At 49.4% G+C, this 24,339-nt stretch overlaps 1 protein-coding gene across 1 annotated transcript in view; it reads right to left on the bottom strand.

Moving 5' to 3' along the window:
- The window catches only part of PDZK1 (PDZ domain containing 1), a 33,662-nt gene extending 12,414 nt beyond the window's left edge, over window positions 1-21,248 (bottom strand). The window contains exons 1-4 of the mRNA XM_056123271.1: window positions 21,048-21,248; window positions 3,278-3,489; window positions 2,378-2,630; window positions 124-260 (exon numbers count right to left, since the gene is read on the bottom strand). Of these exons, the coding sequence (XP_055979246.1) occupies window positions 124-260; window positions 2,378-2,630; window positions 3,278-3,487 (600 nt within the window). The 5' untranslated portion in view covers window positions 3,488-3,489; window positions 21,048-21,248. The remainder of the gene's footprint in view (window positions 1-123; window positions 261-2,377; window positions 2,631-3,277; window positions 3,490-21,047) is intronic.
- Window positions 21,249-24,339: the final 3,091 nt, after the last annotated feature.

The raw sequence follows: 24,339 nt of genomic DNA, 5'->3' as shown, positions 1-24,339 counted from the left end.
CCCCAAGCACCTCCAGGAGTGACTCAATACAGTCAAGGGTAAGTCCTAAGCACTTCCATGTGGCCCAGAAGTCAAAATAAACAAACAAAAACCAAACCAAAGTGAAGTCCCTTTGGGAGATACCTTTTCAACCACTTCCTCGTGGCTGCTGGCTTCGACATTTTCCCCGTTCACTTCAAGCACATGATCATCGGCCAGGACACCAGCCTTCATGGCCACACCCTGGGGTACTATGTCTGTCATGTACACTCCCTTTTTGCCTGAAAGGGAATAGGAATGAAGACAAGCATTATAACTCCATTACACATCCAACAAGAGTTTTTTCATGATCATGGGAAGCTTTGACTTCTGATCTAGAATTCCAAGCATTGCCTCTAGCTCAAAGCCTGAAACCATGCTCAGTACTTTGTTAGTCTTTATAGAATTTCTGCTGTTTTTTGTGGGGGGGGGGGGTAGGGGGAGAATAAATAGGACCACACTTTGCTGTGCTCAGGGCTTACTCCTGGCTCTGCGCTTAGGGATCACTCCAGCTGGGTCCTCAGAGGACCATATGGGATGTCAGGGATAAATCCAAGTTGGCCACAAGCAAAGATAGTACAGCCTTCCTCTGTACTATCTCTTCAGCCCCTAGTTCTTCTTCTTTTTTTTTCTTTAAGTAGGAGTATACTGTTATTTATTCAACCACTGATTAAGCTGACGGAAGTGGGCATGAACACCACTCTAGCCCCTAGTTCTGATAGAGTTTCTAAGCCCAACTGAGTACAAGGAAAAAATTTCAGGTAGCTCTGGCCTCTTGGACCAGAACATATCAAACCACGCCAAGCTGCATCATGCTGCCATGTTCTCTTTGCATTTGGATAATGAAGACATCCACTTAATTCTGTCCTCTTAAATTCATATTGATGGATTAGCACACACCAGTGGAGTCAATAAACCTCACTTGTGTCCGCTAAGGAGAGCAGAATGCAAGGAGAAAGAGCTGAGTACCCTTAGACACAGATGATAAGTCTGGGTAGGGTGACTGGGGGGGTGCAGTTAGGTGCATCTGAAGAAAGGCCACCATGGGGTCATATGACCGACCCAAGTACTGCTTTGTTCCCCAAGAAGTGGTAGGACTGGGGCTGGAGAGATAGCACAGCAGGTAGGGCATTTGCCTTGCACATGGCCAAACCAGGTTCGATTCCCAGCATCACATATTGTCCCCCGAGCACCACCAGGAGTAACTCCTGAGTGCAGAGTGCAGAGCCAGAAGTAACCCCTGTGATCGCCAGGTGTGACCCAAAAAGAAAAAAAAAAAAAGAAGAAGTGGTAGGACTGATCTAGAGCACAGAGTTGAATGCCATCAGTGAGATTTAAACACACACACACATACACACACAGAAGCAATACTGCGGCCTGAGTTGTAGCACAGGAGTGAAGGCACTTTCCTCACATGCAGCAATCCTAATTTGATCCCCATCACCAGATGGTCCCCTGAGCATGACTGAGTGTAACCTTGTGATCCCCAGCACCGCAGGGTACCAAGGGTTATCCTGGCACTGTGGCCCCAAGTAGCTTCATACCATCAGGCCCTCAGATTAACCAGGCTCAGTGGGCTGAGCATCGCTGAGGGGGGCCCCCAGCACCACTTGGGATTCTCTCACCCCCCCAGAAAAATTAATGCTGCAAATTCTTTCAAGATATTAATTTTTTTATCTAGAAAAAAGATGGTTTCTTGATGGAGAATAATAGTAAGGAATGACAGTAACTTAAACTCTACTTTCTTAAACACAGCAGTGCTTCTGTTACTTTGTCCTATAACAGTTATGGAGGGGAAAAAAATTCTTTTTGTCCAGAAAGATACAGTGGTAGGGTACTTGCACTTCCCAACAGCTGACCTGGGTTCAATCCCCAGCACCCCATATGGTCCCCAAATCCCAGCAGGAGTACAGAGCCAGGAGTAAGACCTGAGCACTGTCAGGTGTGGCCTCAAAACAAACAAACAAAACCAAAAACACATAAAGAGGTGTAAATCTCTGCCACTAAAATTCTATAATATTATATAACTCAGTGACAAATTAATTTAAAAAAAAAAAAACACAACATGTTGTAGGAGAGGAGAGTTCCTGTCTCTCTCCAGAACTTAGAACACAAACTCTAACTCAGCCAAAAGCCATGCTCTGATGAAAATATTGCATTGTGGCTAAACCAATGTGACCTCAAAAAGAAAAAATATATATAAATTATATTATATTGTATATGTTTTATAGAAATATTGTGTGTATTTTATATAAATATAAAATACACTTTATATAAAAATATATTTTTTTAATGTTTTAGGCCATTAACAGTAAGTTGTTTCTTCAGGAGAGTGGCCAAAGCCCCCCACCCAGCTCACCTTGAACAGTTTTGAGAGAGAACCCATAGCTGCTCCCCGCCTTCACCAGGTAGCAGAGGCGAGGCTGTGCCCACGTCTGCACGGCTCCATTCAACACCGGGGCCGGCCTCTCACCATCCACCACACTCGGCTCCTTCTCGCCATACTCCAGCTCCTTCAAGTCCACCTGCGCCTTTACGGCTTTCTCATAGGACCTGCCGTCCAGAACCAGGAAAGTCACGGAGTTCCCACTCTTGCGGACCAGATCCACAACCTAGAAGACAAAGGAAGATCATGTCCACCCATGACCCACTGTCCACGGCCAGGGAAGATGGTCCCTGCTCCAGATATCCGCCAGTTGGTGTGGACCAGGCCCAGCCCTCCAAAGCCCTCTCTGGCCCAGGGAAAGGTCAGACTCAGGCTGGAATCTGGAATCTGGCCCAAGCTTGCCCAGAGGATGCCAATTAAGATCAGCTCTTCCTAGAGAGAAATTCTCACACATCACCAGTCCTCTGGGTCTCTGGAGACATTCCAGGTAATGAAAAGTTCCCATGTGGTGGTTGAATAGGCCAAAGATTGGCCCTTCCCACAAATTCCATGCACAAACATCTTAGCTACCTCCCCATCTATGAAGTGGAAAATGTACATGTTGAGAGCTACGATGAGGTTTCAGCAAGAACAACCGAGATGGCATTGCCTGGCATAAACCTGCAATCATATTAAATCTAGAGACAATGCTGATGCTCTTGGATAACTGTAGAAAATTCTATTTTCTGGCAGAAAGTGTAGTCATACTGTACAGAAAGTACAGCTCCTTCACGATTGGCAGCTAGAAAATCTTCCCTGTGTCCCACACAATGATCAGTAAAGATGTGGGGATCTGACAGATGTGGGAACAAGGACAGCCAGTGTCCTGGTCACCTGCACGTGCTCCTCCTTGTCCACAAAGACGCCGTTGATCCTGAGAACCCTGTCTCCATCCTGCAGGCCTGCCTTCTCTGCAGGGCTGTCCTTCTCCACCAGCCGGACCAGGTGGCCGTCTATGTCCTTCTCAATTCGCAGAAAGAAGCCATAGCTTTGTCCTTCTTTTTTGGACAGCTTGCATTCTCGGGGGTTAAAAGTGGAAGCCATTTCTGTGAGGAAAAACACTTGTATCAATGCGTGGGAAAGAAAAAGTATTGGTGCTTCATCTTCTATGATTCTGTCCTTCTAACCTCACCCAGGATTATGTGGGGAGTAGCGTGGGATGGGGGACAGGAGGCCCCCTGCCAGGACTTGCTAGTGACTTCCAGATCTATCAAAGATGAATTTTTATTTATTTTTTATTTTGGCCACACCCAGCAATGCTTGGGGCTTACTCCTAGCTCTGCAATCAGGGATCATTCCTGATGGGGCCTGGGGGATTGTCTGTGGTGCTGGGTCTTCTGTGTGCAACGTGAGTGATTTACATGCTATACTATTCCTCCAGTAATGCAGAATGAAGTTTTAAAAGAAAAAATCATTTTAGCAGTGTCAGGGATTGAACCCTCACCTCACACCTGCCGGCAAGTGTTCTACAGCTGAGTCACATCCCTGTGCCAAGACAAACTTGAGCACTGGGCACCAATGCTTTGATCTCAAGAGCTCTAAAACTAAATCCAGAGCTGGAGCACTAGGACAGTGGATAGGGCACTTGCCTTGCACATGGTCAACCTGTGGTCTCCCAAGCCCACCAGGAATAATTCACGAGCACAGAGCCAGGAGTAAGCCCTGAACACTGCTGGGTGTGGCCCCAAAACAAAACAAACCCCCCCCAAAAAATCAATAAATCTGTCTTCATTCACTGACCTAAAGAAATTAGGTCCAAACACATGATTTAACACTTTATGAAAATGAAGAAAACACAAGCTTTACGTAAATATTTGAAGAGCCGGACAAGTCTGGGCATTGGGGATAAACATGTGGACAAGAAAGCCCCATTGCTGGGGCTGGAGCAATAGCACAGCAGGTAGGGCATTTTCCATGCATGCAGCCACCCTGGGTTCGATTCCCAACATCCCATATGGTCCCCCGAGCACCTCTAGGAGTAATTCCTGAGTGTAAAACCAGGAGTAACCCCTGTGCGTCGCCAGGTGTGACCCAAACAGCAAAAAGAAAGAAAGGAAGGAAGGAAGGAAGGAAGGAAGGAAGGAAGGAAGGAAGGAGAGAGAGAGGGAGAGAGAGAAAGAGAGAGAGAGAGAGCCTCGCTGCTTTGCTCCAACAGCAGCATGTAGTGAGTGGTCTGAGAAAGAAGAATAGAGTAATGGGGAGACAATTACAAAGGGTCTTGGGAACAGGAAGGTGGAGGGAAGCGTTGAGACTGTTCCTGAGGGCAAGTGCACAGAACAAGAAAGACTAAACAATGTGAAGGGCAAGAGAGAAAGCTCAGTGGGCTTCTAACAGGCTTTGCACACAGGAAGCCAGAGTGGGATTCCAAGCGCCACATGATCCCCTAGCACCAAGCCAGGAGTAGCCCTTGAACACCACTGGGTGTGGTCAACAGAACAAACAAACAATTAAGTGGAGACAGACCTCAGAGCTGGCCACAGCTACTTTGGAGGTGCAACAAAAAGTGGTTTTCAAGGCCGGGGAGATAGTACAGAGGTTAAGGCACTTGCCTTGTGCAGTGGGTCGATCCCTGGCACCACATCTGGTTCCTGAGCCTGGCCAGGAATGACCTCTGAGCACAGAGCCAGGAGTAAGCCCTACGTAGTAGGCCACTGCCAGGAGTGGCCTTAAAAACAAAACAAAACAAAAACCAAGAAAAATGGTTTTCAGGACCCCTGCGGTTCTAGGCAGCCCTGGAGAGACGCCTGTGTCCACCCAGCCTATGGTGGCGCCATTGTAGGAAATAGGTCGGGGACACAGGAAGAGAACAGAACCAGTGTGAGAGCCACATCAAGAAATTATTATATCTCTGTCCCCACACCTCTTGGCACGAGGACCTTTTCCTTCCCAGGAGAATGCAGCAGCAGCTGGTGGTAACACAGGCCCATGTGCAGGAGGCTGAAATTCACTGGCCACACTGTCTGGCTGGCACCAGCTCTCAGATCCTTACCCACAGCTGCTCACCCACGACCAGAGAACAAACCAGGTAGGTTCACAGCTGAGTGTGGCCCCTAAACAGAGAGAGGGAGGACAAAGGGAAAGAAAGGGAAAGAGAAAAGAGAAAAAGGAAGGGAAGGAGGGCTGGAGCAATAGTACAGTGGGTAAGGCATTTTCCTTGCACACGGCCAACCTGGGTTCGATTCCCAGCATCCCATATGGTCCCCTGAGCACTGCCAGGAGTAATTCCTGAGTGCACGAGCCAGGAGTAACTCCTGTGCATCACCAGGTGTGACCCAAAAAGAAGAAAAAAAAAAGGAAGGGAAGGGGAAGAGTGAAAGGGAAAGGGAGGGAAGAGGTGATAAAGTGGAAGAGGAGAGGAAGAATGGGAGGAAGGAAGGAAGGAAGGAAGGAAGGAAGGAAGGAAGGAAGGGAGGGAGGGAGGGAGGGAGGGAGGAGGGGAGAGGGGAGAAAAGGAAGGAAGGGAGAAAATAATTGTCTTCGTCAATGTAATAAAAATAGAACCCAGAAGCTGTTAAGAATCAGGAGTCAGGGGCTGGAACGACAGCACATGCCATGCATGCAGCCGACCTGAGTTCGATCCCCAGCATCCCACATGGTCCCCCTGAGCACCTCCAGGAGTAATTCCTGAATGCATGAATCAGGAATTACCCCTGTGCAATGCCGGGTGTGACCCAAAAAGAAAAAAAAAAAGAATCAGGAGTCAGGGGTCTGAGTGATAGTATAGCCGGTAGGGTATTTGTCTTGCATGTGAATGACCCAGGTTCGATACCCAGGACCCCATATGGTCCCCTAAGCCCGCTAATAGTGACCCCTGAGCACAGAGCCAAGAGTAAGTCCTGAGCATCACTGGGTGTAGCCCCCACCCCCACCTCCCGCGCGCGCATGCACACACACACACACACACACACACACACACACACACACATAAAGAATCAGGAGTTAAACTTTCCCAAAGAAGACATATAAATGTTTAACAAGTAGATGTTTAACAGTGCTCATCACCACTCATAATTAGGGAAATACAAATCAAAACAACATTGAGATATCATCTCATGACAGTGAGACTAGCACATATCAGAAAGTCTGAAAACAGCCATTTTGGCAGGGTTTTGGTGAGAAAGGAAACCTCATCCACTGTTGGTCATCTGGTGCAACAGTGGAATTTTCATCTACGGAAAGCAAGATGGAGATCTCTCCAAGAAATAGGAATAGAATGCCCTGATAACTCAGTGACACCAGTGGGTTTGGGGGGCATCTATCCACCAAACACAAAAATATTAATTTGAAAAAATATATGCACATCTATGTCTATTGTGTACTTTGTACAATAGGCAACATATGAAAAGAACCCAAATGCTCAACTATGGATGAATGAATCAAAAAGTTGTGGTATAAGGGGTCAAAGTGATGGTACAGCAGGTAGGGAATTTGTCTTGCACATGGCTGACCCGGGTTTGATCCCTAGCATCCCATATGTTCCCTCGAGAACCACCAAGGGTAATTCCTGAGTACAGGGCCAGGACTAACCCCTGATCATCACCAGGTGTGACCCAAAAAGCCAAAAAACAAAATGTTGTGATATATATGCACAATGAAATGCTATGAAGCTCTAAGAAAGAACAAATCATGCAGAACTAGAGGATATTATGCAGAGTGAAGTCAGTTAGAAGGAAAGGGATACACACAGAACAATTTCCCTCATATGCTTAAAGACACATAGCAAGGCAGCAACAAAGAATCAAAGGCAACACAACAGCAGAACTGATCCATACAATTGAGTTGGAGAGGGTGAAAAGGGAGGGGTATTGGGGTTCTGGGGGAGGAAGGTGGGTACACTGGTGATGGATATGGTGTCGGAATTATGTGCATGGGAAATCATTATTAACAGGGCTGGAGCGATAGCACAGCGGGTAGGGCGTTCGCCTTGCAAGCGGCCAACATGGCCGACCCGAGTTCGATTCCTCCGCCCCTCTCGGAGAGCCCGGCAAGCTACCGAGAGTATTCGATATGCCAAACACAGTAACAACAAAGTCTCCAATGGAGACGTTACTGGGCCCGCTCGAGCAAATCGACGATCAACGGGAGGGCCTTTTACCTTTATAAACACAGAATATATACATCGCTGGAGCGATAGCACAGCGGTAGGGCGTTTGCCTTGCACACAGCCAACATGGTCGACCCGAGTTCGATTTCTCTGCCCCTCTCGGAGAGCCCGGCAAGCTGCCGAGAGTATCTCGCCCGCACGGCAGAGCCTGGCAAGCTCCCCGTGACGTATTCGGTATGCCAAACACAGTAACAACAAAGTCTCCAATGGAGACGTTACTGGGCCCGCTTGAGCAAATCGATGAACAACGGGAGGGCCTTTACCTTTACCTATATATATATGTATATATATATATATGTATATATATATATATATTAAAAATACAGAATCTGGCATCAAGCTTGTTCAGTCATGTCCCCCTCTGGAAAGGAACAGTGTGAGGCCACGCTGCCATTCCTGGGTGATTACTAATGAGCACTGGCAAACTCAGCATCTTCCCACTAACCAGTTGCTCCCCAGCAAACACCCCTTTCTTTCCCAAGCCTGCCCCCATTCTAATGCCCAGCCAACTTTCTCCTCATTCACATACTACAAGTTTTCATCTATCTGTATTTTAAGTGGGAATGAAAATGATCACATTTGTTTTCTCTAGTTTTAGTTCTCTTAACCCATCTTCATTTTTTGGCCGCCCCCTCAAGCTGATTCAAGGCCTTACTCTGGTCATACATTCAACCCAAACCCCAACGAATGCTCATGTTCTGCTGATGCCAGCTCTACGGTCTGAGTTAAGCTTCCATCTATGCTGACTGTCTAGCCTGCAAGTACCAGCCCCAGGTTCCCAGGTGAAGGCACATCTATGTTCAAAATTCCCTCCAGACCCCTACCAGTTCTCAATTGCTCAGGACTGAAGGTCCCTGGGATGGCAGGGGTAGGGAAACACCCTATGAAATTTGGGAGTAATTATAGAGAAACTTCATCAAAATCCTACACAACATGAAACATCTTTAAAATAAAAATAAAGGCCATCCAATGCTACACTTCCATCCAGAGATGGAACTGTTTGTGATCTGTATCTCTTTTGCTGGGGACCTCTCCACGATGCTGAGGGAGTTGATGGGGCAGGCCTATGGGCTCATTAGGACCCTAAAATGCAGTGCATCTGGGGATTGAATTCTGGGCCTCACACATACAGGGCATGTGCTCCAGCATTTGAGCGTATCCTGGGCCCATGAGCAACAGCTGATAGTTTCTCTTTTTTGTTTGTTGTTGTTATTCCCTTTTGTTTGGGGGTCACACTTGGCTCTGCTCAGGGCTCTTTACTCCTGATGTGCACATTCAGGGGAATTCAAACCAGGGTTGGCTCTGTGCAAAACAAACAAATGCCTTAATCCCTGTGCGATCTCTCCCTCCTTATCCTATCATTTTTTGTTTGTTTGTTTTGGGGTCACATCCAACTGTGCTCAGAGATCACTCTTGACTCTGTGCTCAGGGATCACTCCCAGCAATGCTCAGGGGACCCTATGGGATGCCACAGATTAAACCATGGTCTGCCATATGCAAGACAAATGCTCTACCCACTCCATTATCACTCCGGCCCCTATCCAATCATTTCTAAGATATTCATTCCTCAAATTCAGGGAATTTTGCCCACTGTGGTGTCAGCCACAGAATAATGAATCTTTTTCTGCAGCTCCAGGTTTGAAAGGGAAACAACCAGACAGTAGGTCTCTGGGGAAGAAAAGAGGTCAAGTTTTCCCATGTTTCAATTGAGCCTCCAAAGATCAACCTATTCAGAAAGACACACACTGTTTCTGAGTGAAATCTCAAGCAGGTTTGGGTTTGTGCTGTTGGCTGGTTAGACCCACTCAGCACTGAGTCAGGGCTTCTCTGCACATCTGCTGCTGACCAAGTCAGCCACTCCCCAGGGGGATGAATGCTGGCAGAAGGTGTTTGTCCCTGAGAACCCCACATGTCCTCCCTCAGCTCCCCATGGATGGGTCAAGGCAGACGCCCACGCCAACGCAGGGCAACAGTCACCAACTTCTGCACCCAATAAAGAAAACTAACTTGGGGCCCTGAAACAGTCTCCCTCACCATCGTGCTGAGATGATTTAACCAAATGTCCCCAAGGCTGGGCTCTGGTCCAGCTCTGTTCCTGGGTCTGCCTCGTCCACACAGTGATGGATGAAGAAGGGCGTGTCCCTCTGATGCTGCACCATGCCAGGTCCACTGGGGCTTTGGGACCTGAGGACTACTGTGGGGGTCTCTGCATTAGAGAAAGTCACTTCCTGCCTCACCCAGCCCTCACCCCAGCTCCCTGAGAAAGTGCAAAGGTCAGATGCCTTCAGAATACAACTAATACCGTATCAGTAGTTCAGTAGTTCACAATGAGCCCATTAAATCTCCAGCAGGCCTCATTCCCTGGTTCAAATAGCTGAAGTGAAATACAGGAAATGAAAAAAAAAAAAGAAAAAAAAAAGCAGTCACCACTCCTGGGCTCTGGATGGGAAAGTCGATTCTTGGCACCCAAGTTGCTTGTTGGAAAGAGAACAAAGTGCTGGCTGGAGGTCAGGAAGAACTCGGGGTGGGAGCCGGAGAGGTTTTGTATTAATCAACCTTAATTATTAATCATACCTTCACCCCACACATTCTTCGAAAAGAATCATAGCACTACCAGGAAAAGAGAATGAGAAGCCCATGGCGAACAAATACACAGGGTAGGCACCTTTTAGAAGCGTGGGGCTCAGGACCTGGCAACAATGAAGGGTCAGCAGGGCCTCTGGATGTGGACAGCAGAAGGAGCTGAAACTCTGGGCTGGCTTCCATAGTCAGGGCAGAGCCAGGAGGACCCGGGGCTCTTCCAAACCCAGGCTGCCACCCACCAGGCCTGAGTGCCAGCAGTGGGGAGGGCTGAGGGTTCCCGCTATACATGTCGGAGTGAGCCACTGAGCAGGGTGGAAGCTGCAGGACCTCCCTAAGTAAGACTAGAGTTGAGGAGACTCCACTCCTGTGGTCCCGTCAGCAGCTTTCTGAAGCGAGTATGCACCTCACCCAGCCAATCAAAAGGGTTGCTCATGTGGAAAGATCTGGTCGGGAGATGCCACGGGCAGGGTCAGACAGAGCACAGGGATTTAGGCACTTGCTTGCCTTGCATGTGGCCAACCTGGGTTCGACCTTCAGCACCACATGGGGTCCCCCAAGCCGCACCAGGAGTGATCCCTGTGTCTGGAGGCAGGAGTTAGCTCTGAGCACTACCAACACTACCAGGTGTGAGCCAAACCTCCCCACTCCAAGAAAAAAAAAATTGTTCTGGGCATAAAGGACCATAAACCTTTGAAGTGCAAACATCTTTTTTCCCTTTCTTTGGTTTTGGGGCCACACTCAACAATGCTCAGAGATTACTCCTGACTCTGCACTCAGTTACTCCTCGCAGTGTTGGGGGAGCATATAGAATGCTAGGGATCGAACCGGGTCAGCTGTGTGCAACCCTACCCACTGTACTATCTTTCCAGCCCTTAAGTGACAAGGACTCTTTAAGCCACTAAAAACCATCCTGAAAAGTATTTGAGTCTTAAAGTTATTGGAAAACTGACAAGACTATAAAGCAATTCCCAAAACAAAATGTTCCTGGAATGACCCCCAAACACAGAGCCAGGAAGAGCCCTCAGCACCATGGGGTGTGGCCCCCAACAAACAAGTAAACATGGGGTTCTCCAACATTCACTCTTCAGAAGCAGCCATGGGAGGGAGTTTCCCAAATATTCCTTTTTTAAAAGGAATTCTGAAGTTCCTGTAGATCAGACAAAATATATGCAGGCGGATGGAGAGCTTCTTCTGAGGCAGGCGAAGAAATGATAACTCCTCTAAGGAAGGAACTGGCAAAAATGATAGGTTCTCCCTTCATCTCCTCAGCCACAGGGCCGCCCCCTCGTGCACGCAGGCCACGCTTGGTTTCATCTTAATGAACTTGAACAATGAGCAGAAACTGTGAGTCAGTGGAGCAGCCCGGGAAACCTGCAGTGAATCCCGTCACTGTCTGCACACTCTTGTCTGGTATAGCATGCAGATGCCCTTAATTCTCACAAGCACTGTAAGGCTGAGTCTGAAGACGGGCAGCCCACACAGGAGACAGATGTCTGTGCTCAAACCACCCTTTGCTCCTCCTCTCCTCCCTCTGCGCCTTGGGATAAGGCCCTCCCAGGTCAGAGAAGAATGTCAAGGTTGGCTGAACTATTAACAATTGCTCTCAGCTCAGCTTTACCCGACCTGAGAAACCAAGGTGGCAGCGTGTTCAGGAGAGGCCCTGGAGCAGCCTTGCTGAGGACTCAGCTCCACCCACCCAGGGCCTTCCCAGCCCTGGAGGAGCCTGGGGCCACCAAACATCTGGGCCTGTGAAAACCTCACAAGGTTTTAGTTCTGAGTCAAGCAAACTTAGAAAACGGGCCAAAGAGATGGAGCAGGGGGAAAGGCCCTACACATGGTTGATCCTGGTTCATTCCCTGAGCTCACTGGGGTGGACCAACCCCACTCCACCCCCAAATCTAACATCCTTTAACAGCACCCATGGGTTTTTGTCATATGAATTATGTCTCAGGAGTTATTTCCATGCCAAAATTTAACCACTTTAGATAGAGACCAAGGCTATTCCTCTTCCTCCCCATCTTTGGGTAGAACCCAAAGAACCCTTCTGGGTGAGGCCCTTGCAGGCATCAGGAACCACTGTTCGTCCTGGGAGCCCCTGCCTAAGCCTGGGCTCTGCTTCACCACCTCTTGATCCTCCCTACTTCTCCCCCACCACCCCCAAATAATCCAGTTCAATGAGCACGTGGAGCTGGAGAAAACTGTTTAGGAACCATGAGCAGAGGTCTTCAACTGTCTACCAAACATCAAAAAGACGTTTGCCCAAGTTGAATTTCATTTTCCACTCTGACAAGTTTGCCTCACGTGTATCAGCCACTCCTGCTAAGTGGTCCATGGGATCAAGTGAGGCAACACTGCCGTTCTCACGAGACATCATTGTTCAACAGGGGTGAGGGGAAATTGTTAGTACAAAGTTAGCTGTTGGGCTCAGAGGTGGCTCGCTGAATGGAGCACAGGCCTAGTATGGGAAAGACCCTGAGTTCCATCCCTACCATGGCGTGGGCCACCCAGAGCCTCTGGCTGCCAACCTAGCAGCTCCTAAGCACCACTGAGAGTCAAAAGGGAACAGAAGTGCTGCCCGGGGGGCAGAATGTAAGTGCCACATAGGAGAAATTAAAGCAGACTGTGGGTACAGACATGGGACCGTTTTGTTCGGGGCTCACGCCCAGCCATGCTCAGGGATGACTCCTGGTTTTGTGCTCAAGGATCACTCCTGGAGGGCTATGGGGACCATCAGTGATGCTGGGCAGACATCGAAACAGGGTTGGCCATACGCAAGGCAAGTGCCCTCCCCTCTGTCCTATCTCTCTGGGAGAGACTATTTCTGAGACCACTGTGGATGCCAAGAGTTTCTGTGGGGAAATGCTGGGTCTGGTCGGAGCAGAGATGAATTCCAGCAGGAGGGAGTTGCAGAGGCCATGCGGCTCGGTCTGGGGGCCAGGGTGCCCCTCAGGCTTTTACACAGAGGACTGGCAGCATCAGCCTGGGAATCCCTTTTCTGTAAGAGTATTTCCACAGATAAGAATGGGCTGGATGATGCCCCCAGGACCAGGCAGTCACCTTGATTCTGGGCTCAGGAATTCTTCCTGCCCACTCCAGACCACCGCTGCTCAGTTAGTAACATCCACCACGGAAGGCTGGAGAACTTGTTCCCCAGGAAATAAAGTTCTAACGATGAACACAGACTTTCCTAAATCAACAGCTATCCCAAAAGTTTGGAGAGGCAAAAAAAATTACCCAAAAGGAAACCAAAACCGTATATTGGGTCTAATCTTAGGCCTGAAGGTTTAAGATTCCAGGGATCTTTTCCAGAAGTTCCCAGTCCCACTGTAAGCTGTCCAGAAAATGCCAACATGGCAATCAGAGAATCTCTCTCATACATGTAAGCAGGATACAGAGCAATCAAGGAACCCAAGGGAAAGACAAGGGCAGAGAGGATGCCTTAAGCAAACAAGGGCTTGACGGGACTGTCTGGCCTCAGTATGGCTCCTGGCAACCAGGGGAGGAACAAATGAATAGGCTCCCACCCCAGATAGTATCATTGAATCCCCAAAAGATTAGGGAAAGAATGTAAGATAAACCACATTCCACTGGGAGGTGGAGAAACAGAAGTGGCCGTTATCTGCAGGTGATTCCTGGCAGATTTCTGACTCCCAAAGTCCAGGACTCTGTAAGCTGGTTCTATAAATACTGTGACCTACAATTAGTTATGAGTACTCTGGACCCAACACCATCTTATCTCACACTAGGAACCACAGACACAGTCAGGGTCTGAGTTCAAGAGAACATCACCTCTCCCCACCAGGTCCTTATGTAACCTGAAGAAAGCTGAAAACAGCAAAAGCTCTGCAGGGCAGCGGGAGAAATAATGTTTAATCCTACTAACTGCAGAATAAGGATATTTGACTGTAAACCCAGGATGGAACCACAGAGCAAATGATGCATTTCAAGGCAGCAAGAAGGAAGTGAGAGAAGGGGCGCTTGGAAATGCTCACCCTGAATGCTCCCTGCGTTTTTGTTTGTTGTTTGTTTGTTTGTTGGTTGGTGGGTCACACCCAGCGATACTCAGGGGTTACTCCTGTCTCTGCACTCAGGAATTACTTCTGGCGGTGCTTGGGGGACTATTGGTATTCGGGTATCAAACCCAGGTCCTCCTCAAGCAAGGAAGGCAAGTGCCTCACCCACTATACTATCACTCTGGCCCATAAATGCTCCTTGTTTTGCCCTGGTCCTTGGCACTCTCTGAAAACTTCAGCCTGCAGAGAGCACTGTTTCCAGAAATCCCAGCAGGCATATCCTCCCAGTGCGCCTTTTGGAGAAATCCCTTGACCTGTGCACACATCTGTGCAGTGAGGGAGGCAAACATGATGTAGGCTTCTGTGGAAAAATTCATTTGGTGGATCCTGGTGATGTTGAGTCAGCAGTTGTAGAGAGGCTGAGCATCCCTCACAGCCAGATGCCTGGCGCAGCTCCTTGCCCTGTGGCAGCCCATTTGCCTTCTTTCAGAACCTGCTCCAGCTCCAGCTGCTTCCAACAGCACAAAGAAATTTGATTTTATCTGCTCATGTACTGACTGATGTTTCAAGCATGGAACAGATAAAGACATTCAATGTCACCCTTTCTCAATGCTTTGATTGGGGAAGACACCAGATTTTGTATCTTTGCTGCATATAATATATCTAAGGCCACCTGGAATTTGCCTTTGAAAAAGCAAGACCTGTGAAAATTCAAGCACTCAGAGAGAAAGAGAAGGAGAGGAGGGGAAAGGGAAAGAGGGGAAGAGGAAGAGAGGGGGAAAGAGAGAGGGAGGGAGAGAGAAAGGGAGGGAGAGAGAGATATGAAGTAGAGGAATGTGATCATGGATCTGGTGAGTAATTCTTCTTGCTCACTGATGATAGGGACAGAAATCTGCTTATCAAGTTCACTGGTGCTAAATACAATCTGCCCCTCCCACACACTCAATGTCCCCCCTACCCTCACCCCAGTCCTCCGGAGTGATACTTTGACCTATACTGCAGGACTCTGGACTGAAGTTCTAGGATTTCTAATCTTGTTTATCTGACATTTTTGTAAACTGGAAGATGGAAAGAGTAGATGCCCTGTGGAAACAGTTCCTGCATTCCCAAAGTGTGAGGAGTAGGGGAAGGGAGGAGGGACGGTGGGACACAGATTTTCCTGAGGCAGTTTTGTAAGACCTTGTCTTCTAAGTCTTGTCCTACAAGGCCCTCTGAATGGCCTCTCCACCCTCTTGTTTCCTCTGGACTTAACGCAGTTCTCCACCACCTGCTGTCACTGCCAGAGAAACTGTTCTATCTTGTTCTCATGTAGGTCTACATCTTGATTCACCAAGAATCAGAATGAAAAGTTTTGCATGGCAGAACAAACACACCCAACAGACACCCCACTGAATGGGAGAAAATGTGTTTACACACAGAACATAAGACAAAGGGCTAAGATTTAATAATCTACAAAGCACTCATAGAAACTTATATTCAACCTGTGTGGAAAAGAATATGGAGAGAGAAAGAAAAAGACAGAGAGAGAGAGAGAGAGAGAGAGAGAGAGAGAGAGAGGGGTGCCTTCCATAGAGTGGGGGGGGGGGGTGGGAGCAGGAGGGAAACTGGAGACATTGGTGGTGGGAAAAGTACACTGGTGAAGGGATGGGTGTTGGAACATTATATGACTGAAACCCAATCATGATCAACTTTGTAAATGTGTATCTCACTGTGATTCAATGGAAAGAAAGAAAGAAAGAAAGAAAGAAAGAAAGAAAGAAAGAAAGGAAGGAAGGAAGGAAGGAAGGAAGGAAGGAAGGGTTAGAGAGATAGCCCAGTGGGTAGGGCATTTGCCTTGCACGCGGCCAACACAGGTTCAATTCCCAGCATCCCATATGGTCCCCGAGCACTGCCAGGAGTAATTCCTGAAAGCAGAGCCAGGAATAACCCCTGAGCATCGCCAGGTGTGACCCAAAACGCAAAAAAGAAAAAAGAAGGGAGGAAAGAAAAAAAGGGAAAGGAAAAAAAAGGAGTATAGAGACATCTTTAAAAACAAAGAATGGGACAAAACAAGAGTACAGCAGGTAGGCACTTGCTTTATACATGGCCAACCTGGTTTCAATTCCCAGCATTCCTCCCATATGATACCCAGAGCACTGCCAGGATTGATTCCTAAGCACAGAGCCATGAGAAAGCCCTAAAGCCCTGAGCACAGCCAGATGTGGTCCAAAAATAAATGAACAAGAACTAATTACAAAGGTTAGGAGGATATATATATATTTTTTCTTTTAATAATGTAGGAGTACTGCTATTCAGTCATTGATTAAGCTGATTGAATTGGGCATGAACTCCACTGGAGGTTATTTTTTTTTCTTTTTAGAAAAAAAAAAACCCACAAGGTCCCACTTCTTGGCATCTACCCAAGAACACAAAACCATCAACTACTCAAACAGATCTATGCACACCCCAGTTCACTGCAGTGCTGAGCACAATATCCAGGATATAGAAACAACCCAAATGTTCACAATGGTGAACAGGTAAAGCAGTTCTGGTGACTACACACCCTAGAATATCAAGCAGCCATAAAAAAGGATGAAATCATGAGATTTGCTGCACTTGGATGGAACTGGAGCACCTCAGGTCCAGTGAACTAAGAGGGAGAAGGAAGAAGCCCAAATGATCTCACTTATCTATAGTAAAGGGAGAAGCATAGTAAGGCCATGGACCGTATCCAAACAGGACAAACTCTTGGCCTTTGAAATCAAAATCAAGATTCCCATGCAAGCAGGGAGGAGGCAGAGCAGAGGGGCCACCAAAATGGGGGAGTGGGGTCCGGGGTCTTGGCCACCTTGGTGGTGGTGAAGAAAATCCCTGAAACCAACTCTACTACAAACGTTTTCCCTGAACAGCAATAAACAACAAATTGAATCAACGCATTCTTTAAAAAATTGGAAGTCCAGACTCCTGGCTTAGCCTTTGAGGCTCAGCATAACTTTCCCTTCCACTCCTCTGAAAGACCCAGCTGGCTCATCCGTGGACACACACACACACACACACACACACACACACCAGCCTGCCCTTTGCTCATGCCACATGCTCAGCCTGATTACTCATTCAAGTAAGTACTGAGCAAACAGCTTTTCCAAATGAATGACTACAAGACCTACCTTTTCTCAAGGCTCAGTTCAAATGTAAGGTTACGTATAAAGCCTTCCTTGACCACCACACTCAAAGGGTGTCAAGCAGCTTTATATAATTCAAACCTGCTAGGGCTGCTGCCGTGTGCAGATTCCAGAGTTCAGCCCCAGTCAGACAGGGCCCTGCCCCAAGCTGCTGCCAGGACAGTGGGGAAAGACTCAACTACCTTTAGCAGCGCTAGAATATTTGAGAAACATTGACATTTCATCTTATTAGACATTCTGATCAAACTCCTTCCAGGTTCCAAGAACCAGTCTAAATACCTTTTATCAGCTCTCATTTACTCTTTTTTTTCCCCTTTTTTAGTGAAGTAAAAAGTTTTGTTTTTATGGAACAAAACTTGCTTAAAAATATGTGAGAGGAGAGAAAATGAGGAAATATGTGTTCAAAAGAACAGTCTCCTCCAGAGTGGAAATAGGTGAGCAAAGAAACAGAGATAAGCAAGCAAGAAACGTGTACGAGGGGGAACACGGACTTGAGGAGGAAGCCTGTCTTTCTCTTTTGGTTTTCTCTTTTAGTTTGTCTGTTTGGGATTTTCTTTTTTGGTGGTAGAGAGGGGTCACATCCAGCCATGCTCAGGAGTTATTCCGAACTCTGTGCTCAGAATTACTATTGGTGGACTTGGGGGACCATACAGGATGCCAGGGATTGAACCACAGTCAGCTGCATGTAAGGCAAGTGCCCTATCCACTGTCTATTGCTCTGGCCCATTCATTTACTGTTAATTGTAATTTCAAAGGGGGGGGGGGGTAGGGTGCCCAGAAAGTTAAGTTGGATTCTCACAGCTATTTGGCTTATTTCGGATTCCCCCCCCCCATTTAAAAAAAAAATTTTTTTTTTGGCTTTTTGGGTCACACCTGGCAATGCTCAGGGATTACTCCTGGCTTTGCACTCAGGAATCACTCCTGGCAGTGCTCAGGGTACCATATGGGATGCTGGGAATCGAACCCGGGTTGGCCGCGTGCAAGGCAAATGCCTACCCGCTGTGCTATCACTCCAGCCCCTAAAATACTTTTTAATACATTTTTGTTTGGTTCATTTGTGGACCACACTTGGCAGTACTCGGAGAACCACATGTGATTCCAGGAATTGAATCAGGATTGTGGCCACCACAGCCACATCCAAGGCAAACTACTTCCCTCCTGTTCTACTTCTCTGTCCTGATACAATGATACAATGTTACTGGGTCACAAAGACCATATAAGTTTTGGAAGTACAGCATCACATCTCACTATGCAGTCATACCGCATTGTACCCCAAACCAGAGGCCTAGCCCCCGTCACTATCAAATAAACTTCTTCCAGGACAAGGGTTAAGGCACTTGCCTTGCATGTAGCTGAGCAACACCCTGCCCCCATCCCGTTTTTCCTCAGAGCACCACCAGAAGTGACCCCTGAGCACAGAGCCGGGAGCAGTCCCTGAGGATCATTGTGTGTGGCCCCAAAAATTTAAAAAATGAAAATGATTTTACAATTGACTTCTCCTACCCCTTCCTCCAACCACTAATTGATAAGCAACTGGCTCTAGTTGAGTCTAGGTTCCACCTATAGCCTACCCCATCTCCCAACCAATGAATCTCTGCTAAGTTGGGAAAGGAGGAGGAGGAGGAGGAGGAGGAGGAGCCCAGAGAGCAGGGCGGAGTGTTGGGCGTCCAGTGCAGCAGTGCATTCAGAGATGCTTCTGTGTTTCTGTTGCAAGAGGCTGGATGCACCCTCTGGTCACTGTGGGGGAGAGGGTCCCTCCATCCCTAGGCCCTGCCCTTCGGATGCTGCCTCCTTCCCCATCCAATCCCACAGCCTGACCACGAGGACCTGTTACATGCACTTGTCTCTGAGGGAGTAGGGGCTCCGACGTGAGGCTGTCAGCTCTGGAGCTCCTGATTCCAGTCCCAGCCCCCTTAAGTCACGATCCCCAGCCGACACAGACCAGCACCAACAGGCAGGCCTTGGTGAGGGACCCAGGAAAGGCAAGCATGTGGCTGCAGCTTGCTGCTCTCAGCAGGTCCCTAGGCAACCAGTGTAAAAAGCTTTCAACCAAGATGAGCCGAGAGATGGACCCAGAGCCTCAGCTGACTGAGACAGCCTGGTAGTTCTCCAGCCCTTATGATCTTAAGATCTGCTTACAAGCTGCAGTTCATTCCTGCAGCACATTCGCCGCCCTGCCAGCTCCCGTGCAGCCCTTCCTCTGAGCCAGGCTAAGAACTGGGATTACAGCAGGTGACACAAGAGCCAGGTGATAAATAGAAGCCAACAAGATGCTTTCTGGAGATAAAGGCTACAGCTGATGTGCAACAGTGGCAAAGGAAGGGGGGGGGAGGAGCTCTTTTAATGTCCTTCAGGGGTTGGGGGACATTTAAACTCAGTCTCAAGGACAAATCCCGTTTCCAAGCCCCGGGATCTGTCCTGCTTTTAGAGCTTGAATAAGACATTCACAATCCTGTAAACCCAAAGACTTGTTTAGAGATAGTTTAGCACGAGGGAAGCCTGGGGCCAGGCTGCTGTCCAGCCCCACCGCTCACCTGCCCCCTCCATCCCACGAAACTCTGGACACACCCCTTTGAAAAGTGGTCCTAGTTGGGCTTATTCTCCAACACCTCCTCTTCAGCACAGCCTTAAGAAGAGGCAGGAAGCTCTACTAGCCGATTAAGTAAAAGCCAGCTCATGTCTGACTGCAGACTTCCTGACTGCCTGTCACTGACAGACGGCCAAAGCCTGGATCATCTGGGCTACTGTCCTCCGTGTCCCGGCCTCCGGATGGGACTGGGCTGGCAAGGGTGCAGCATCCCAAGCAATTTCCCTGTTCCTGGTGCAGAGAACATACAGAGCCAAAGACAAGGATGACTGCCTTAGTCCTAACACAAAGACTCGAAGTCCCCGAGTTATTTGCTGCAAGAAAGAACAGAGGAGTCCTGGGGCTCAGACAATTGCCCCACCCCCACCTCCAGACTTCTGGACACAGGTGAAAGGGCTACAGGGACAGGAATGGGAGGAAAGTGTTTTCAGGGGCCAGGATCTCGGCACCCACGGTCTCTGCTTCCCAAAGTGGGTGATTCCCCTGTGAGCGCCCGGAACAGTCAGCGAGGGGTGTGGGGTGGTTAGCTTTTGGTGAAGTCTGCATAAATAAAATGGATTTCCAGGGAGGCCACTGAGCAAGTTTTTTCTCTGGAAAGGGGGCGGTAGCCCAATGTGTCTGGAAACCTCTGTGCTTGGTGAGAGTCACACCACAGCCCAGGGGGCTCCTCAGCTAGGAGAAGCCATAGCCTCCCAAGCCCACCTGCACAGACCCAAAGCGTTGGCGGAAAGTGCTGGAAGGAATAAAAAACACAAGAAAAGGGTTTTCTGACCCAAAGCAGGAAAGCCCGCCTAAGGGCAGCATCTGGAGAATCGGGCTTTCTGCTGCAGCCAGCCTGGAAATGCCCAGATCCTGCCGGACCCGGGGGGGACAGTTGCTGAAGCTGGACTGTCCCGGGCTGCTTCCAGGAGCCAGTCCCTAAAGCCAGACGCTGTGGCCTGCCGCAGGAGTCTCTTTTTGACCTGAAATCACCCCCTGACTCTCATCAAAGCCCCCTGGGGAAAGCCGTGGGTGGGGGAGAGATTCCTGCCTGAACAGAGGCACCCCCTGACCCCCACTCCCAAGACCCAGCTCCTTGGGGGGGGGGGGGGGAGAAGGAAAAAGGGGGTGGGGGGGAAGCAGGTTCCGCCAGCAGGACGGCCCCGCTGGTTCCTACCTGGATCTGGAGCAGGAGCAGCTGTGGGTCGCGGAATTCGCTCTGCACTGAGCTCTTGCCTCGGAACTCGCTGGACTTTGAACCAAGATTGATTTAAAAGCTGATGTATTTACCAGGGATGTGCGGTCTGGGTTCAAGTGACCTCTGTCCTGCGTGCCGCCGCGGCTGGGGCTGAACAGAGACTCCGGCCCACCTGCCTCCCGCAGGGCTGCGGGGCAAGGCGGGAGGACACTGGGGGAGGTGCCTGGCCGCCCCCGCCTCTCCCCTGCTCACACTCAGCCCCAGCTCGGGCTCCTGCAGGGCTGAGACCCAGCCCGGGGCAGTGGCCAAGCATCCTCCACTTGGAGGGGTTCCCAGAACAGGCCACAGCACCCCGAGGACCTGGGGGGACCCCTCAGGGAGCCTCTCCTCAGGGACTTTTATCTCTCCCAGGGTCCCTGTCTCTGGGCTCTGAGGTCCACCCACCCCCATCCCCTCCCCTGTGCAGAGCCTCTCAGGAGAGTCCAGGTGGGTGGCAGCCCCGCCACAGCCCCTGGGCAGCTTGGACACGGGCAGCCACCCTGTCTGCAATACCCACACAAGCAGAGCACACTGACATTCACAATCCTGTAAACCCAAAGACTTGTTTAGAGATAGTTTAGCACGAGGGAAGCCTGGGGCCAGGCTGCTGTCCAGCCCCACTGCTCACCTGCCCCCTCCATCCCACGAAACTCTGGACACACTGACCTGGGCAGCCCAGGGCAAAACCTGACGGGAGGCGCTGCAGGCAGTGGGGCAGGGTGGTGGGAGACCTCTGAGCATGCAGCCCTTTGGGCTGTGAGGCCCGGTGGGCGGGGGCGGGGGGGGTGGGGGATGTCTCACACCTGCATAGCTCATGCTCCACCTTGGCAGCCCCTCACGGGCCCTGGGAAGTGGAGGAGAGCCACTGGGCAGTTCAAGACTCAGGTGTTGGGTGAATCAGCTTCACCCTACACCCTCATCTGTCAGTCCATGTTCTCATTTTCAGGCGTTTATTTGTGCAGGGCTGGAGTGATAGCACAGCAGGTAGGGCATTTGCCTTGCATGAGGGGACCGCCCCCCCGACCCCCCCCCCCGGCTCCGGGTTCGATTCCTCCGTCCCTCTCAGAGAGCCTGGCAAGCTACTGAGAGCATCCCACCCGCACAGTAAAGCCTGGCAAGCTCCCTGTGGAGTATTTGATATGCCAAAAACAGTAACAAGTCTCACAATAGAGACGTTACTGGTGCCCGCCCGCTCAAGCAAATCATGAACAGTGAGAGGACAGTGCTGCAGTGCTTTGTGCTGTAAGTCAGAATGGCTCACCTGGCCAGGCACCGCCAGGGTTCCCGAAGATACTGAGGTCTTCGTGCTTCACACCCACACGTCAAAGCTGACAGCCCCCCTCGCTCTGGGAGACACTGCTATCCCTTCATGCCCAGGCCAGGCCTGTCCCTAGAGCCCTGATGGGTCCATGTTATGCCTACAATCAAGTCTAACAGTGAAGGAATTATTCTAGGAGTGACTAGGAAATTGTCTACAATGATCACAATTTGTCAAACTACCTAAAATGGGTGAATTACACTGCATGTAAAGCAAACCCTTGTTGTTGGGGCTGGAGCCATCGTACAGGTTTGATCCTTGGCCCTGCATATGGTTCCCTGAGCACTGCCAGGAGTGGCTCCAAAGCTAAAAAATATAGAAATAAATAAAACTTTCATTGTTAAATGCCCTACAGCAGTAGCATTTGTTCCTGAAACTTTAAAATGTTTGGATAACAGCATTTTATGGCAGAGATGCCATAAAAGAAAGAAAATAAAAGGCCATAATAGACCAGGAAAGAAAGGAAAAGCCCCCATAGTGGAAACACCACCTAGTCCCCAAGCAACAGAATTGGACCCCACACAGATGAAACAGATAAACACAAGCCTTCACACTGGAAAGCCTAAAGCCTTTGACACCCAAAGGTGGGTGAGCTCAAAATTAAATAGTACTAAGCAACTTCTCACCGCTCCCCCCCACACACACACACCTTTTTTTTAATGGCCAAACACTTTCCCAGTGGAACAAGATTCTTCCTCACTCCCATTTGGATTTAAAACACTCTCACAGCAGGGCTGGGAGACAGCCCAGCAGTGAGGGCGACTCTTAGAATCATCCAACATGCCTTCAGTCTTCTGTATACCACCATGGGACTGAGTGAGGGCTGGCAGTGATGGGCAAAGAGGCAGCCAGGGCGTTGCGGGGGACAGCCCTGGAACTGAGGGGGTCAGATATACCCATGTACCCATCACTACAAGGGCCTGAGTAGCACCTACCTGCTACTTAGTTGCCTGAGAATTCCCGGGACTCCTGTGCACTGCTTAAGACCCGCACCGACACCCCCAACCCAAAAAAAAAAAAAAAAAGGATCTCTTGCCTAGAGACCAGTCAGAGGGGCAGCCACATGTCCCCAGTGTGCAGGACCCTGACCTCTGTCCCTGGCTTCCCATGGCCCATCTGTGTAACCCTGGGAAAGCCCCAAACAGATAAAAGCTTCAGGTCTTAGGTGGGTCTGTACAAATTCATGTAGGGCAGCGGGTTCTCCAGGCTTGATATAGAGCTTAGTGTTTACTGAGAAGGGAAAGAAAAGTGACGATGCGCCAAGGCTGCCTCTTTGCCCATCACTGCCAGCCCTCGCTCAGCCCCATGCTGGAGTGAGACAGTTGGAGTTCATCTAGGCCAGGTGCATGGCCAGGCTCAGAGGGTGTCACTGGGCACCTGCCTGTCTCTTTCTAGGGTGGTTGTCTGTGTTCCCTTGAGGAACACCCTTGAGTCTTGAACCCAACACCTGCCTCTGCCTCTGGGGAGATGCCCGGCATGCCTGGGGAGATTGCAGTGTGTGATTTCCTGAGTCACCTCCAACTCTCTGACCCAAAATAGCCTGAGTCCTGGGCCACCCTGCCCTGGAGTGTTTATGGTGCAGATTCGTGTGGAAAGGGCAGGTGGAGACTTATGAGCAAGGGCGTTGGCGTCAAACAGACACTTGATTCAATCCTCAATCTGTTACTAATGGTTTCGACATCTTTTATTGTAAGCTCAGGTATGTCTGAGCTTTATCTGTGGGACTCTGCCAACCTGGGCAGAGGGGTTGTTTCTGCTCTTTTGGGGTTCCACCTCCCCTTTGTTTTGAGGCCACACCCAGTGGTGCTTAGGGCTTAATCCTGGTGGCCTCAGGGAACCATATGGATGTAGAGGTTCAAACCCTGGTGAGCTGCATGCAAGGCAAACGCCTTCCCAGCTGTACCATCTCTCTGG

Source organism: Sorex fumeus, unplaced genomic scaffold (assembly GCF_029834395.1).
Source record: "Sorex fumeus unplaced genomic scaffold, SorFum_2.1 ptg000047l, whole genome shotgun sequence".
Lineage (NCBI taxonomy): Eukaryota > Metazoa > Chordata > Mammalia > Eulipotyphla > Soricidae > Sorex > Sorex fumeus.
Note: the sequence above shows the minus strand (reverse complement) of the source record. Positions and strands in the feature narration are given on the sequence as shown.